This window comes from Trachurus trachurus (assembly GCF_905171665.1).
Source record: "Trachurus trachurus genome assembly, chromosome: 21".
NCBI lineage: Eukaryota > Metazoa > Chordata > Actinopteri > Carangiformes > Carangidae > Trachurus > Trachurus trachurus.
Genome location: NC_139899.1, coordinates 27575050 through 27591110, shown reverse-complemented (window position 1 = coordinate 27591110; position 16061 = coordinate 27575050). Strand labels below are relative to the sequence as shown.

At 41.2% G+C, this 16061-nt stretch overlaps 1 protein-coding gene across 1 annotated transcript; it reads left to right on the top strand.

The window, feature by feature from the left end:
* Positions 1–1918: 1918 nt before the first annotated feature.
* Positions 1919–12242, top strand: prkag3b (protein kinase, AMP-activated, gamma 3b non-catalytic subunit). The gene is given in 14 exon segments (XM_083997076.1): positions 1919–2118; positions 2120–2239; positions 3891–3957; positions 4049–4197; positions 5518–5599; positions 7179–7237; positions 7426–7471; positions 7588–7642; positions 8433–8559; positions 8662–8827; positions 9046–9083; positions 9433–9579; positions 9727–10680; positions 11720–12242. Coding segments are annotated over 13 exon segments (1203 nt in total). The 5' UTR covers positions 1919–2088; the 3' UTR covers positions 9844–10680; positions 11720–12242.
* Positions 12243–16061: the final 3819 nt, after the last annotated feature.

The window sequence follows — 16061 nt, the reverse complement described above, 5'->3', positions numbered from 1 at the left end:
GAACTCAGCTGTGAGAAGGAGGGGATCTCTACTAGAGTTCAGTGCCTATAAATAGTTTGACATGTAGCGGCCAATGAAACTTGAACGTCTCCCAGTAGGATTGGCAAACTCTTAAAGCTGCAATGTCTCTCTCTCTTCAATTAACAATGGATCAGAATTAGGTCTATCAATTAAAACTGTGCATGGCTCCGCAGCGCCTCTCGGTATTTTAGCTTATTTCAGATCATTGTTTTGGTTTAATCTCAATCAAATCCAATCTCTGCTTGACAAAGGCCTGAGGACCGAAGCGTGTGTTTTTTTTTCATATTAAAGTTTTTTGCAAGTGTGCGCGGCCAACTTTTTTCTTCCTTACATGGACTCGGTGCTCCAACGCACCTGTCCGCAAAGGCCGCAAAGGTGTGTATCAGTCCCACTTTACTTTTCCTTCAGAAATCGCTGTTTCTGGCCGACAAGAGAATGTTAGCAACTAGCTAGTGAGGCATTTAGCTGCTAAAGTTTCAAAGTTTAAAGGGATAGTTCAACATTTTGGCAAATTGGCCCATCGCCATAATCCCTATACTTTTAGGAGTAGGTTTGTGACCTTTAATTGTTGGTGCAAGCTGTTTTTAGAACGGTGGAGCAGAGCCGCGAGCTGCTCAGAGCTACGCTACGGAGGCTCATGGGATTTCTTGGTTGTTGAAATGTTGAACTATCCCTTTAAGTTTATTAGAGTAAATACTGAGTTTATGTCCTTTGTAGCCTATGTTGAAAAAGACAAATTCAATAATTGATTAATAACAATATTTCCCTCTGTCTGCTGGATGTGTTGCTAATTAGCCACAACAACAATGTGGGATTATTAGATAATTTGTCACATTTTATGTTACAAGTGGCCAAAATAAAAACAAGTTATTGCAAATTTAAAAAGAAAGAGTGGGGTTTTTTGTCGTTGTTTAGCAAAGGTGCAACCAAATATGCATTTTAGTTGGATGTGAACCCACCGTAGCTACTGGATTTATTTTTTCAATATATGTTTTGGACCACACAATGAAATTATTGCTTTTAGTTTAATAAGGTGAGTTAAAGCAGAAGTGAGTGATCCGGTCGTTTTCGCTAATGCTGCGTTCCAGGCAGGCTTTTGAAATCGTAAATTACAGCTTCAAGTCACAACTTACGACTTTGTAGCGTTCCAGGCAACCCACTCGTGTTTTTCCGACCTGTTTTACCGGTGAAAGTCACTATAACGGCCACTCGTAACTTCCGACCGGTGAACTCGTACCAGATCGAACTGGTACGACTTCACGGTCGGAAAAATACGAGTTTCCTTGAACGCACCATAACAGTCCTCGTCGCTACGTCACCACATTCACGGCGTTCCTTGGCTGCACACACAGCCCTGCATGCCGTTCTCTCTCCTCATTGGATAAAAACTGTAGGATACGATAAATGTTTTCTCTTCGGCTCAGAGCAGAGCAGAGGGACTGGGAGACCCGTGTTTCAGTCCAAACACTCTATGTAAGTGATTGCTGTCGGAAGATATAACTATTTAAGACTTATATTAACACAAATATATCACTCACTTCTGCTTTAAATCACCTTTATTTTACCTTGAGTCCAATAGAATAATTTGTAAAGTGTCTTTAGGAATGTTTCAGTGTGTTAGCATATCGTAGCTCATTAACTTCATATCATGCGCATTAAACATCTTACCACTCTCTTATATTTCTTCCAGCTCATACTGTACCTCCGTGATGTGGTGTCTCAAGAAGATATTCTACGTTCTTGTGAATTTGCCACCGTACAAACATACCGGGCCTCTGTCTTGTTTCCAGCCCCCCCCCCCCCCCCCCCCCCCCCCTCACCCACCTCTCAGCTCCCCCACCCCCTGTACATGTTTCCCCTCCCACTCTCCCTCTCTCTGTGAATACCACAGGCCTCTCACCCTTTAGTCCAGATTTAGACCTCAGTCTTTCCCAGACATCCAGACCCAGCTGTCTGGAGCTGGCCGGTGGAGCTTCTCTCCTCTGCCTTTTGTCTCTTTTGTTTCTTCTTCTCTGCGCTTCCACTCCTTCGCCATGCGTGGACTCTTCCATCACTTCTTCCTCTGACATGGTCGCAGGTCTTCACAGATGTTTCAGGCGGACATTGTGCTGGAGCGTCACACTCTTTGGTTTTGATGCCCAGATCTTCTCCGGTTGCTCTGGTCCCACAGAGGCTGACGTCGTGCTCCTCCTCCCCGGCCATGGAGCCTCTTCCTGAGGTAAAAGCTGCAAAAGCTCTGTGCACCTCTGCTCTGCTGGGTGACTAACTTCTCTGTGTTGGGATTTGATTTTGTAACTGAGCAGCTGGAAAGAACGAAACACTCGGTCTACGTTTACAGTTCTTGTCCTGAAGCCCAGCTCTTTGCATCTTTGCATCTTAAGTTCGTCATCTGCTCAGCGTACTAATACTCAACTTCTATAATGAAGCACATTCACAACCTTTTTGCATGTTTACATGAATAAACTGACAGAAAAACAACCAGATCACAATCAGCACTGAGGAAGTTGCACTGATGCTGCAAAGTCAAGCAGGAAAAATTCTGCATGCTGCATGTTGCATTTGTTATAAAACAAATAAAGTAAATAATCACCACACCCCTCTATGTGGATGCTATAAAAATTTAAACCGTTTTATAATCTGTATTTTGTTTTTATAGATTTGGTTATTGTTCACATTAGACTTTGTAACTTATACACAGGAAGATGAAACTTAATCGCCGATGTTATTACCGAGGCTGTGAACATGGAGACTCTGACTCTGATGTCACAGACCTCGAGCTTCAAAAAATAAATAAAAATTGATATTTGCAAATTAAAAGTGAGGTGATGTGAAGCTTAATTATGAAATCCCATTTCTACTCACTCATTGTTGAATTTAAAGTTTAGTAGCTTTAAATCACTAAACTCAACTCTTTGACAATTTTACACTGAACTACAGTAAAAGCCAATAATTTATCATTATAACATGCTATAGTGAGCGTTACCTCATTGATCGGTCATACAGCTCAACCATGTGTGGGTCTGCTGCCTGGATATCAGTGTGTGGCGTCCAAACAAGAGTGTGTGTGGAGGCGCTGATACTAATTCTGTAGCTGTTAAGCTGTGAGTTGTCAACAGAGCCACTGAAACCTAGATTTTCATTTTGTTACTATTTAATCAGCCACTTCTGTTACTGACTTACGTCCAGCTACGCTCATATTTTACGATCTCAAGAAGTTTGTCCTTTGCCAAAAACCAAATGTGAACCTGGATCTGTTTGAAACGCCGTGTTGATAAAGTCTGAGCCCATGCAGGTTTTTATTAGGAGCTACTGTGGAATCTCTGCGGATATATTTTATTGTCCTGCTGCTCATCATATGACTCGATCAAGGACAGAGTTTGAACTTTGAGACGTTTGTTTTTTTCATCCCTAGAAAGAGGCTTCAACTATAGAGCTGCTTCTGTGTGACTGATGGTGACACTTCCAGGTAGTTAGGTCAGCGAATGCAGCCTGCTGGATATAGTAGCTGGGCCGACCTCTGCAAGGTTCAGATTCATGTCAGAAAAGTTGTGATCCACACAGAATGTTCTCACCTCACTCCACGCTTGTGTCGGGTCGTGAGCTCTCTGTGCGCTTCAGGTCAAATTTAACCCACCGTGTGTGAAGTCCAACCATCTCTAACATCTTAATTACTGTTGGTAACCACCCCACTGGCCAGTTCTTGGCCTACACACACACTCCTCGCAGCTGCTTCCACAACAAATGTTGTCAACGCAGCCTGTTCCAGCTCCACGTCCCACGTCTGCCAGAGCACAGGTCACACTTATTTAGCTGCAAGTGCTTTAAATCACAGAGGACAGGTATTCAGTCTCATCCACTTCCTGCCCCAGATCCCGTTATTTGAGATGGACCAGGACGACGATGAGGAGGAAGATGTTCTCTCAATGAAGACCAGAGGTAACGAGGAGCTATACCGACATTTATCCAGATAGTTTCCGATGGTTTCATCTCCTGTCATGTTGTTTTATTGATTATTGTTTGTTTCCAGGTGGCCTTGCACAGGTGACACACGCTCTCACGCCTCCTGCGGGCACCGACCCCGACGCCTTCATATACATGAACTTCATGAAGAGTCACTGCTGCTACGACGCCATCCCCACCAGCTCCAAACTGGTCATCTTTGACACGACGCTGCAGGTGTGCAGCTAACGAACCCTCAAAAAAACACAAATACTTTTGACCAGGGCCGGTTTTAGCTATGGGCAATATGGGCGACCGCCCAGGGCGCAATCTTTGTGAGGGCGCACGAGCGCTCTCCAAAAAAAAAAAAAAAAAAAAAAAGACAAAACAAAACTCGCCGTCAAGTTAGTGGAGTGGTCGCTGGGGCGCCCCTATGTCACGTCAACTTGCTGCTGAGAGTCATAGGCCTACTACAGGTTGTGTGTGTGTCAGGAGAGGAGAGGGGGGACGGGGGCGGGGGGGATCAACTCGCGACTGCTGAGGTCTCACGTCGGATGCTCCGCCGGCCCAGAGGGCTCTCATGCGGGGAAAGAAAGGAGGGTTAAGCGCTAAACTCCTCGCCCTGAAGTTGGCTTCATTTTGGTAATGTTGCTATCGGGATGCCCAGCAATATTCCTCTTCTTCCTCTTCAATGTCCGGTCTCTGGTAAACAACACGAATGAACTGCGACAGGATCATGTGTTAAAAAGGATCCTGGACTGTCATGATGTTTCTAATGAGCAACGTCACGCTGTTTCCAAAACCACACCGACTTCAGCAGAGAAGTGAGTTCTTTATAAAGTTTATGGTTTAAGCACATTTTTAGTTTAGCCTACAGATGGAACAGTGGTTCCTTCCTGTCATTACTTTATATTCAAAATATCATCATGTTGCTGGCCCTACACTCACAAACAAAAACTATTTTAAATTGTGTATTTTTTTAGAGGTTCAGAGGTAGTCAAGCTGCTCAGTTTTAATATAGCCTAAGCCTATACTTTTATGTGATTGGTTATTTTAAAAAATCATTTAAATATGGCTGGATGATCAATAACAAATTAAACTGTGGTTTGACAAATTCAAACACATTTATTGATGATTTAATTTAAAGGAGCCACGGTAGCCTAAGATCATGTGTAAGATCAAATTCAGTGTTAAAGGCGCTCAGGCAGGTGATTTTGAAATACGCTAAAAGTAATCCAGAAAGTACTATTAGTATTAATTTACTTGAGTAATCGAAATGCATTACAGATTACAGATTTTGGGACATGTAATCAGTAATCTGTGGGGGAATACATTTGAAAAGAACCCCCCCCCCAACACTGATTATAATATATTCTTGTGTTTGTTTGTTGGTGGGGTTTTTTTTTTTTTTTTGGGGGGGGGGGGGGGGGGCACCAAGGGATGGTTTTGCCCAGGGCGTAAAACTAGCCAGGACCGCCTCTGCTTTTGACTTTTACACAAACTGCATAAAAACCAACCAAAAACGATGGAAAACTCTGTGTGTGTGTGTTTTGTCAGGTGAAGAAGGCTTTCTTTGCTCTGGTGGCTAACGGCGTGAGGGCGGCACCGTTGTGGGACAACAAGCTGAAGTGTTTTGTTGGTGAGCCATCAACGCCTGTCCACATCTGTGTCTCTTATATGCATACACACTTATCAGATGTTTTTATGTTATGCATGTTACAACAGGTGAATGTAAATGATCTACGGGTGTGGACTCCACAGGGTCAGTGATCATGTAGCTTTTTGCACTGGAGCGCCCCCCACTGGTGACTGGAAGATGTTACATTGGACTGCCTGCTCAGCCCTAATGTTACAGCTTTGTCTGACACATTTTTTTTTATTATTGAAGCAAGAATATTTCATTTGGTTTTAATGTTTTTAAAGGGATAGTTCACCCAGAATTGAAATTTCACTCATTATCTACTCACCCTCATGTCGACTAAGGGCTGGGAGAAGTTTCAGAGTCCTCCATGTTTTTTGGTGTGTCTGTTTGTTACGAAGACAGTTGGTATCCATTTGCAACCGTTATATGGACATGCACTGCTACGCCGAGACCCCCTGTAACTCAGAGAAGCCACGGATAACTCTGAAACTTCTCCCAGCCCTTAGTCGACATGAGGGTGAGTAGATAATGAGTGAAATTTCAATTTTGGGTGAACTATCCCTTTAATCAACAGACTGACTGTACATGTTTTGGACTTCCACTTCCTGGTTCATCTCAAGTTTCTAAGAGCACATGCATCATTCCTGTGATGTGCAATTCTAGAAACCATGAGAAGTATGTTTCAGTATAATCTAAATATAATAATAATATACTCTAAATCAAGCCATGCCTGAATGAGACAGTATTTATTTATTCATTTTAATAATATATTTATTTACAGCTCACTTTTCAAGACAGGTCGTAAAAGGCAACAGAGCTAAAACAAGAAGCCAATAAAACCTTCTTTTGTTTTCTGTTGCAATAACAAATAATGAATGTAATGTGTCAGAATGGATCATTTAGGGCCTGTGAGGTAAATTAAATTTTAGGCTGGATGCCTACAAGAAGAAAATCAACCAGAGAAACATCACCGATCCAAAAATCACTGAAACAACAGTGCAGTATTTTTCTAAAGTGCAGGTAGGTATAAATAAGTGCTTCAACGTAGTCCAATGTGGTCGAGGCAGATGATACGAAAGATGTAAAAGCTGAAAATGTCGCGCTGGGCTCCTTCCTGCTGGAGCTCAGGTCTGAGGGCTCAGGTTTCGTCGCGGTGGACCAGTGGTTTCATATGATGCTGGCCCAGTTTGAGCTCTAACATTTAGATGAAAGCAGCTCGACCACATAACATTAGTGTTGCGTTACAAACACGGTCACTTAACACGCGGAGCTGATCTTCATGACATTTAGACCAGGTCCCTTCATTCTCTGCTCGTCACCAAATAAATCTGCACAACTTACAACCTTTAGAAGCTGCGCACATCTGTCCAGGTGCTGAGTAAAGAAAAAACCTGCAAATGAACCAAAGATCCTGCAAAACCCACACCTGTTCTTCTCCGTTAAATGAAAAACTGTAACAAATCTGAGAACTAATTTTATCTTGATTCAAGCTTCAAGCGAAAACCTTTTCGCGTTATGAAGAAGAACCTTTGTCAGACATGAATAACTCCTCGTCACTGTGTCTGTGTGTCTGCAGGTATGTTGACCATCACTGACTTCATCAACATCCTCCATCGTTACTACAAGTCTCCTCTGGTGAGCTCTGCTTCTGAATCCTACTGTGACCTCTGACCTTTAGATGAAACACTGAGAGCAAGTAGGAAAGCAGCAGTGACACCATCCAGAAAAACAGACAAAAGCATCAAATTAGCAATTAAAAAAATCATATTGCTGAATGTTCACTGATGATGATACTGGATCTGAGATGTTTGCTATGTCCACAGGTTCAGATCTATGAGCTGGAGGAGCACAAGATAGAGACATGGAGAGGTCTGAACAACAAAACATGTCATAATTAAAATCTTAGTAAAACCTCTAAATTTATTTAAATTCATCATTCTTCAATTGATATTATTAGTAAGTTGTGTTTCTCTCTCTTTTTGCAGAGATCTATCTGCAGTATTCCTTCAACAGCCTGATCAGCATCGCTCCTGACTCCAGGTGAAGACACTATAAATAATGCAGTGTTTTATTGTTTATTATCTTTAATTTATTGTGTAATGTCCTGTTTTAAGCAACACAGCAGCTGCAGCTCTTATGAGATCATACAGTGGCTCTGGTTTCCATGAGGGTCATGTCCCATCAGACACTGACACTGTGGTGGATTTAATAACTAGTTGAACCAGTTTTGTGTTTTGTGTTGTGGTCGTCCTGCCAACAGTGGTAACTGCCATATTTCAAACACAACAATCTCTGTTGGGTTTTTAACCCTTTCAAAGCAGCAGATGCCCAAGACTTTGGGTTTTCATTGTTACAATAATAAGTATGCAAACTGTACAAACAATGGCCGTCTTACTTTCATTGCCATAGGTACTATAATGACAGTCAGGTCTTGGTTTGGTGGTTGCAAGAAAACCACTTGGTTATGGTCGAACAGCACTGGAGAATAGAACCAACATAAAGGGGTTAAGGTTTGGTGTTTTATTGAGCCATTCATTCACCCCAACCTCCTTTAACGCTCTGTAGTAAAACAAACCACCACACTTTTACAGTACTTTTGCTCCTGTCCTATCACGGTGACCACCAGATGTCGCCTAACAACAGAGAGTAAGCTGCGAGAGAGCTGCTGCACAAATGACCTAATGGTTGTTTTTTTACAGGACGACAATCTGCCGAACCTGAACAGAGAGTAAGGCAGAACCATTGAAAACCTGTAATGTGTCTTGCTTTTTTCCATGTGACAGTCCTCAGGTGTGACTGTTCCTAATCACAGCTGTTGTCATCTCCTCAGTCTGTTCGATGCCATCTACTCCCTGCTGAAGAATAAGATCCACCGGCTTCCAGTCATCGACCCGGCATCGGGGAACGTCCTCCACATCCTCACTCACAAACGCATCCTCAAGTTCCTCCACATCTTTGTAAATTTAAAGCCAGTTTCTTAATGTTCCGACTCCATCTGAAAAGGATCTTCATTACACAGTTTGAGTTCAATCACATCCTTGTATTTTCTTCTCCTCCAGGGATCCATGATTCCTAAACCCAGGTTTCTTCAGAAGCGGATCAGTGAAGTCGGGATCGGTACCTTTAAACAGATCGCAACAGTCCATGAATCAGCCACTGTATATGACGCTCTGACCGTTTTTGTAGAGAGAAGAGTGTCGGCTCTGCCTGTAGTCAGTGATCAAGGTAGTTCTACATTACGTTGTTATTTGCTGGTTTCAGAGTCCTGTTTGTAAAAGTCCTCTAACTTTAGCCATAAAACCTGAAAGTGAACATTTCACTTTCACTTCATCAGTTAGTGGAGAGTGGATGTCTTTAGATAGACACAATAGTTGACGGTACATACTGTACCTCTAATGTCTGTCCATCTGTATCATCTCTGGTCTGTGCGTCTTTCTCTGTAGGTAAAGTGGTGGCGCTCTACTCCAGGTTTGATGTCATTGTACGTACAATTCACACCAATTTTCTTCACTGTAACAGCAAAATGTAAATGTTGTTATTCTTGTTAAATCTAGCTTAAAAGAGTCATTTGTAAGTTTTGCTATTGCTACAAAACCAACAATAGTGAGAGTGCAATTTTAAATCATCAATCCCTCTGTAAAGTAATTGTTGCCTTCAGTTTTGTGTTTTGGCACAATAACGTCAATATGGCCACTTTGGGTGGCACAGCATAATTGATATCTAGAACTACAGTCAGGAAATACAATATCTGTTTGCACCTATAGAAAAGTGGTCCAGGAAGATCACAGTATGACTAATAACTGTTTGTTTGTTTTTTATCAATGATTCAGAACCTCGCAGCCCAGAAAAACTACAACAACCTAAACATGACAATGCGTGAGGCCATCACCTCCAGAGCTTGCTGTGTGGAAGGAGTCCTCAAGTGTTATCCTTATGAAACTCTGGAGACCATCATTGACCGCATTGCAAAGGCTGAGGTATTACACATGCATTACTGGGATATGTCCTTATGAAGGTTTGGTTTAGGTTAGGATGTTCCCACTGTCTAAAACCTACAGTATGTGATATATTTTGTATATAGTGACGGTTGTTCTGTCGTAAATGCTGTGGTTTTATCTCATCAGGTGCATCGTTTGGTGTTGGTTGACAAGGACGATGTGGTGAGAGGGATTGTTTCTTTATCTGACCTCCTTCAAGCGCTGGTCCTCACTCCTGCAGGTATTGATGCACTGTACTCCTAACTCCAACCCCCCTCCATCCATCCCTTTTTGCTCTTTCTCTCAACCCTCTGGTTATCTGCCTTCAAATCCTCGAAAGCTTCCTGCTGCTTCTGGCGATTCTATGCTCCTCCCTCCACCTGTCACCGCTAATGTTTCCAAAACTCTTCTTCATCCAAGTCTCCATTCTCCTGAAGACAGTGAAGGTCTTTCTTCTCTTCCTGTGACATTGTCTGGTTCCAGTTTTCTCCCTGGTCCTTCCAGCTGCACTTTTTATACCCCTCATCTGAAACCCTCTGCTTCTCCGAGATCAACCTACAACCTTAAGAGCAACTAACCATCTCTTCTAAAATCCTCTGCTCCTTTGTAATAAGCCAAACACATGTTCAGCCACCTCATGTGGAACAGCGGGCTCTTACCAAGGTTCTTACTCCTTCTATAAAACTCTCCTCTGAAGCAAAATTAATCATGCTCCCCTGAGGTACCTCCTGCAGAATCATCAAAGGCTTTCTCTAAAACCATCTGCCCTTTAATAAAGCAAACTGAAACCTTCTCCTAAACCTTCCAGCCAAATGCTTTGGATCGTCCCCTAAAACCTCCTGCTTGTGCCATCTAATCCTCAAACATCCACCCCAGCTTCAGTATCTATCAGTTCCTGTGCCTCTACCAAATTCCTGTCATCCTACCGAACAGCCAAGCAAACCTTCCAAAACCTCGTCTGAACCTCCCACCTATCAGCTCCAACTCTCCACACTTTCTCCAAAACATACACCCTTTCTTCAATCAGCCAATGTCTCCATACTGCAGTACCTTCCTTTGAAACCACCACGCCACCAGCACCTCTTAGTCAACACACCTCAGGTAGGAAACCCAAGATAATTCTGCTGCTGGTTGCCTGTCTGAGCTTGCATCTTCACTTTTCCTTCAAGCCCCAAGGTCTTGTTGCCGCCTGTAGTGGTTCTTCTGTACGTTCTCCAAAGGGGGAACTGGTACCCATGATCACAGCATCTCTATTTATAAGACACCTTTCAAAAATGTCTGTGTGTGTGCCTGGTTTATAATCCCAAAAAAAATCTTGTAACAATACTATACAATCCTTAAAATGGGCTACACTGGCCTCAACAAGCAGTGAATCCAATGTGGTACCATTTCCACCCATCTCTGGTTGTAGAGTCTGTTGACATCAGGAGATATTTGTCCATCAACATGTTAATGATGGCTGAAGACAAAATGTCTTCACTCATCATTAATGTCTGAAGTGATATGCCTTGGGAATAAATGTGATGTCACAGGAGATGATTGTTTTAGTTAAGTTTGTTTAGTTGTTTGTCTAGCTGCTTTGATATTGCTTAGAAAAAAAACTCTTCTAGCCTGACATGTCTGAGTTTGATAATGTCAAATTCAAAAACTTGAAGTTCTTTGACTTTGGAAAACTTCAGTTTTGAGGAAACAACCTCAACACAATGTCCATAAGTAACTCCTGAGCTTTTGATCATTTTACCTGATGTATATGGCCTTAAGGACCAGGAAAACTCAACAGTTACTGTGTAATCCCTAATGACATGTTAGGCTTAAGACCGTGTCCATGGCAGTCCAATAGTGTGAACACCTTTATCGAAGTTTGTCTGGTTCCTCTGATATGATGTGAACATGGCTTTGAGTTTCAGCCTTGATGAAACAGTCTGTAGCTGTAGACTCTGTGTTTTAATGCTTGTCGTCTGTCTGCAAACAGTGTAAATATTGGACAAATTATAGATTTCGTCACCTCTAAAGAACAGGCATCTTGATTTGACATGACGTTGGTTAAAATTAGACTTTAGTCACAATATAGTTAGAGAAGTTCAACCAGGTTTCAGAGTTTCCTCTCTTCATGTTCATTTTCTCATTTCTTCTTTTACAGATATTTTTTAGAGGCCGTCGCTTCAAGACTGAAGGAAACAAGATAACGTAGAACAAGATTGTGAGGTGGCAGGGCAGGATGTGGCAACCCATAACTTCTGGCCAAGAAGTTATGGGTTTCGGTCCCAGAGTAGAGGAAAAATATAAGAAGAAAAAAATGGAAGCAGAAACTCTTTGACCCTCCTCTGTGAGCTCCACTAACGTGCTGTACATGGAGCTCTTTATTCCCAGGTGGTCGCCAATAGAAAACTGCTGGAAAGCTGTGTTGAACTGTATCGTGTGCGTTTGCAAAACAGCAGCAAACTGATGTTGACTTTTAAACTGAATATCTTTTTTTTTTTCCAAGATGTGTTACTTACTAAAAAATACTTGTTCTTAACTCTGTGGTCTTAGAATTATTTCAGGTTAGTCTTTCATATACAGAAAACTGAACCAATTGAAATTATGTTTTTGTAAATGCACTTATGCTTCAGTCACTGTGAAAAAAATAAATGTCATGTTCTCTTTTCAATCGTATTAGAGTCTGATGGTGACTGTTATACTTGGCTTTAGGATTGCAGTTTAAGTCAGTAGAATGTAACTTTAATGTTGTGGTATATTGATTTGTTGATATCACCGCCGACCCAAAGCCCTAACCTTATATACGTTCCTAACTCCAAAACTCCACCTTCTCCAAAGAGAAGAATGTACCTGACCCGGGTGGTCATAAATTAAGACAATATCTAATCTGTACAATTTACCCTCTGGCATTTACCCTCTGGATCAAAGAAAACATGGGTTCAAAGAAAAGTCACATAACCTCTAACCCAAGTGTTTAGCCTTTAGGCCAAAAAAACATTATTTCACGTTATAACGGGTCATTTTTCTTAGCAAAGAAAAGAACACACATGAAGAAGAAAGTAAGATAATTCAGAACATAAAAGTAAAGAGTTTCAGGTGGATAATATACTACAACGTAATTAATAGAGTATAACCTGTAGGATAAATATGAGAGCACTTTATAATATATTTGTAATATCATGGTAATTATTGTAAAGTAAAGATAAGGTAATCAATTTGCATAATATGTGACAAATGACAGATAAAAGATAATAATGGCATAATAAGCTTCAAGTAATATGAATTTCATGTTTTCACAATACAAACGTAAACATGTTATTAGTGCACAGCTACATGAAGATTAGTTAATGACTGATTGACTGACTGACTGATTAATTCTTTAAACTATATCACAAAGGCCAGAGGTCATTTCCTAGAAACACAAGATAACACATATCAGGAATAGGAAGTTTATCACTATGTGATCGTTTTTTGACACTAAAACTAATTAAAATGTGTTAAATTTGCTTTAGTTTGATCAGAAATGAGGTTGGACATGTATTAATGTGACCCTGGTCATGTTGATCAGTGACAGTAAGTGACAGGCCACTCTGTCGGCTGATTCGACAGCAGGAGAGTGTGTCTGACTGACACAACTGGGGCGTGAGCTGCTCTGTTTACCAGGGGTGGATTTGTTAACTCTGCCAGTTTCATACATCCTGGTCACATGATTAGCAGTTTCCAGGTATATACACACACACACACAGACATTAGGTAAACAGCTTCAGAGTCAGCGGCATGTTATCTAACCAGTTACCACAGAAAAATGGATTATTGGACAACAAGTGATAAGAAAGAAAAACAGATCCATTACTAATATCGTAATGAATACTTTACATACAGTGTTGCAAAAAAAGAAAAGAAAAAAGCAATTTCTGCAATGTCTGCTATCACTGAAGACAAAAATATATGTATATATACAATCAATACAAGAATCTGTAAAATCAGCAGAAACACAAACTATAACAAACTAAAACAGGGAAGTTGAGTTTTTAGAGACTCTTTGGCTCTTGAAATCTCAAGCAGATCATCAGGGGCGAATGAAGAGGGTCTCTCTGCTTTACTACTTCATCCTCTGAACAAACACTTCAACCACCAATCACTTGAGACAGCTGTTCAACATTTTGCCTTAACGTCTGGCTGACTCTCTCTGGCAACACACAGATACACAAATATACACACAGACAGACAGACAGAGGGGATGCAGCTGAGCATGTCCAGACACTGGAGCCGATGAGCAACGTGACCTGACTGCAAGGATGGATCCCAAACTGAGGTAGGACACCTGCTCACAGCACTGATGCTTAGAGTTCAGTCAACAGACTCCTTCTTTACTTACTGTGTTTTTTTTTTCATTTTATAAAGCTTCTTTCACAAACTGACAGTATGTTCAGTCTCACACATGTAGTTTAGTTGCTCCTCATTCATTTCATTGAGACCACAATTGCAAATTTCTTGCAAAAAGATTATATAATTAACATTTTTAGCTGCTGTAGTCTTTGCTGCAAATTCAGCATCACCTGAAAGTGCAAAACCTTTATCAAATGCAGGCAAAAACACATTCCAACACACACTAACTTAGCTGATGCTAGTGTATTGAATACATATTAATCCATGGCAAAATAAGTCCCCAATGAATGCACTAAACCCTCCTTCCTGTTGACATCACTGAGCCTTTTTTTGTGTCATCATTAGAGCCACAGACTGACAGATAAAATCAGACTGGAGACACAATAATTAAATAATTTTAGTCTTTTGTGGGATTTTTTTTATCATCAGATGGAGAATCTGATATTTTATTGATCCCAGAGAAGAAATTTGTGAGTTATAGTTTCTTCACCAGAAAGGAAAAGAGAAAATGTTGTCGATAGGGAAAATGTGATATGAATAACGTGAATCCCTATGAACTCCAGTTATACACAAAAGGTCTAAGTCAAAGACAAAAGAGAGTTGGATTTGAAGTTTTCTTTGGATTAAGATCCACACTGAACATCCAAGGATTCATTTTTTTCAAAACGTCTAAATATAAAACATGAGCTTCCTACATTCTTGGGTAACTATCATTATTCTGCTGGACTCACAGTGTCAGTGAACTTTAGAAAAAAAGTGGTGTGAACTCTTTGATTCGTGAGTACAGTTGTGAAAAGGAGCAGGGAGGGCAGGTCACTTTTTATTTAAACCACAAACTAACACAACACTGTAAAGAAAGTGAAGCAGTGGAACCGCAGCTGGTTAAACATGGAGAGAGATAGGCTGAGAATATTTTCTTTGGTACGAGGGGGAAGGAGCTGAGCTCAGCGGTCGGGTTTTAATCCTCGAGTGCACATGTATTAAAAGCCCAGACTGGGCACGAAGTGGGGAAGAGAGTGAGGCTGTTGGTGAGGATGAGCTGAAAGATGTTTGGATAAGTCTTTATTTACAATCCTATCAAGATGATGAAGGGACTTCGGGAGAAGGAAAGGCTGTAAAAGTCTGAGCAAACTGGGAAGATCATTTGACCCTGGAAATAAGCCAGGGCCGTTTATACCAAAACCAGCTGATGGTAGAAGAGAAGTGTCATTCAGCTTTGGCTGGGAGAGGAATCATGTCGTAGCGTCGGCAAAGAGAGGAGAAGCTGAAGAATCAGAGAGACTGTGAGATCTGAGTCACTGAGGTGGAAGTGAGGGTCCTGAACCTTCCTGGTGACTCTTGGTGAGAAAAGGAAACTTCTCTGGACCCGAGCAGGATGGATGAGCCTGAGAGTCCAGTGACTCAGCCGCGGTGAGGAGCTCCACTTCAATTTGTAAACTTTTTTCAGTGTAATTTTTGGGAATTTGAGGCATTTTTAATTGATAGGATAGGAACCTTGTATAGGCCTAAAAGAAGCCTGTGTTGTGTTTGGAAATCTCAATATTTATCCTGGAGATTTTAGTCACTTCTGGACGTTCGTTTCCTGTAGCAACAGACTGAGAAAAATCTGGTTTCTCAACTGTTCCTGAACAAATTTATCTCCACAACTTGCATAATTACATGATCACACAGTCACATCTTATATTTTATTTATTTATTCATTCATTTTTCTTATTTACTGCAAAAGAAGATTTGCAATAGTTTGTACAATTCAAAGACTAAATACCCCAAGAATTTGAACGCTATTTATTTTTCTTAGGATTATCTAAACTCACAGTGTTCATTAAAGGGACAACGAGGAGTTTCTCCATCGACAGAACGAAAAATTCCGCGACAATAAAAAAGTCTTGTATTAAAGCAGAAGTGAGTGATCCGGTCGTTTTCGCTAATGCTGCGTTCCAGGCAGGCTTTTGAAATCGTAAATTACAGCTTCAAGTCACAACTTACGACTTTGTAGCGTTCCAGGCAACCCACTCGTGTTTTTCCGACCTGTTTTACCGGTGAAAGTCACTATAACGGCCACTCGTAACTTCCGACCGGTGAACTCGTACCAGATCAAACTGGTACCACTTCAC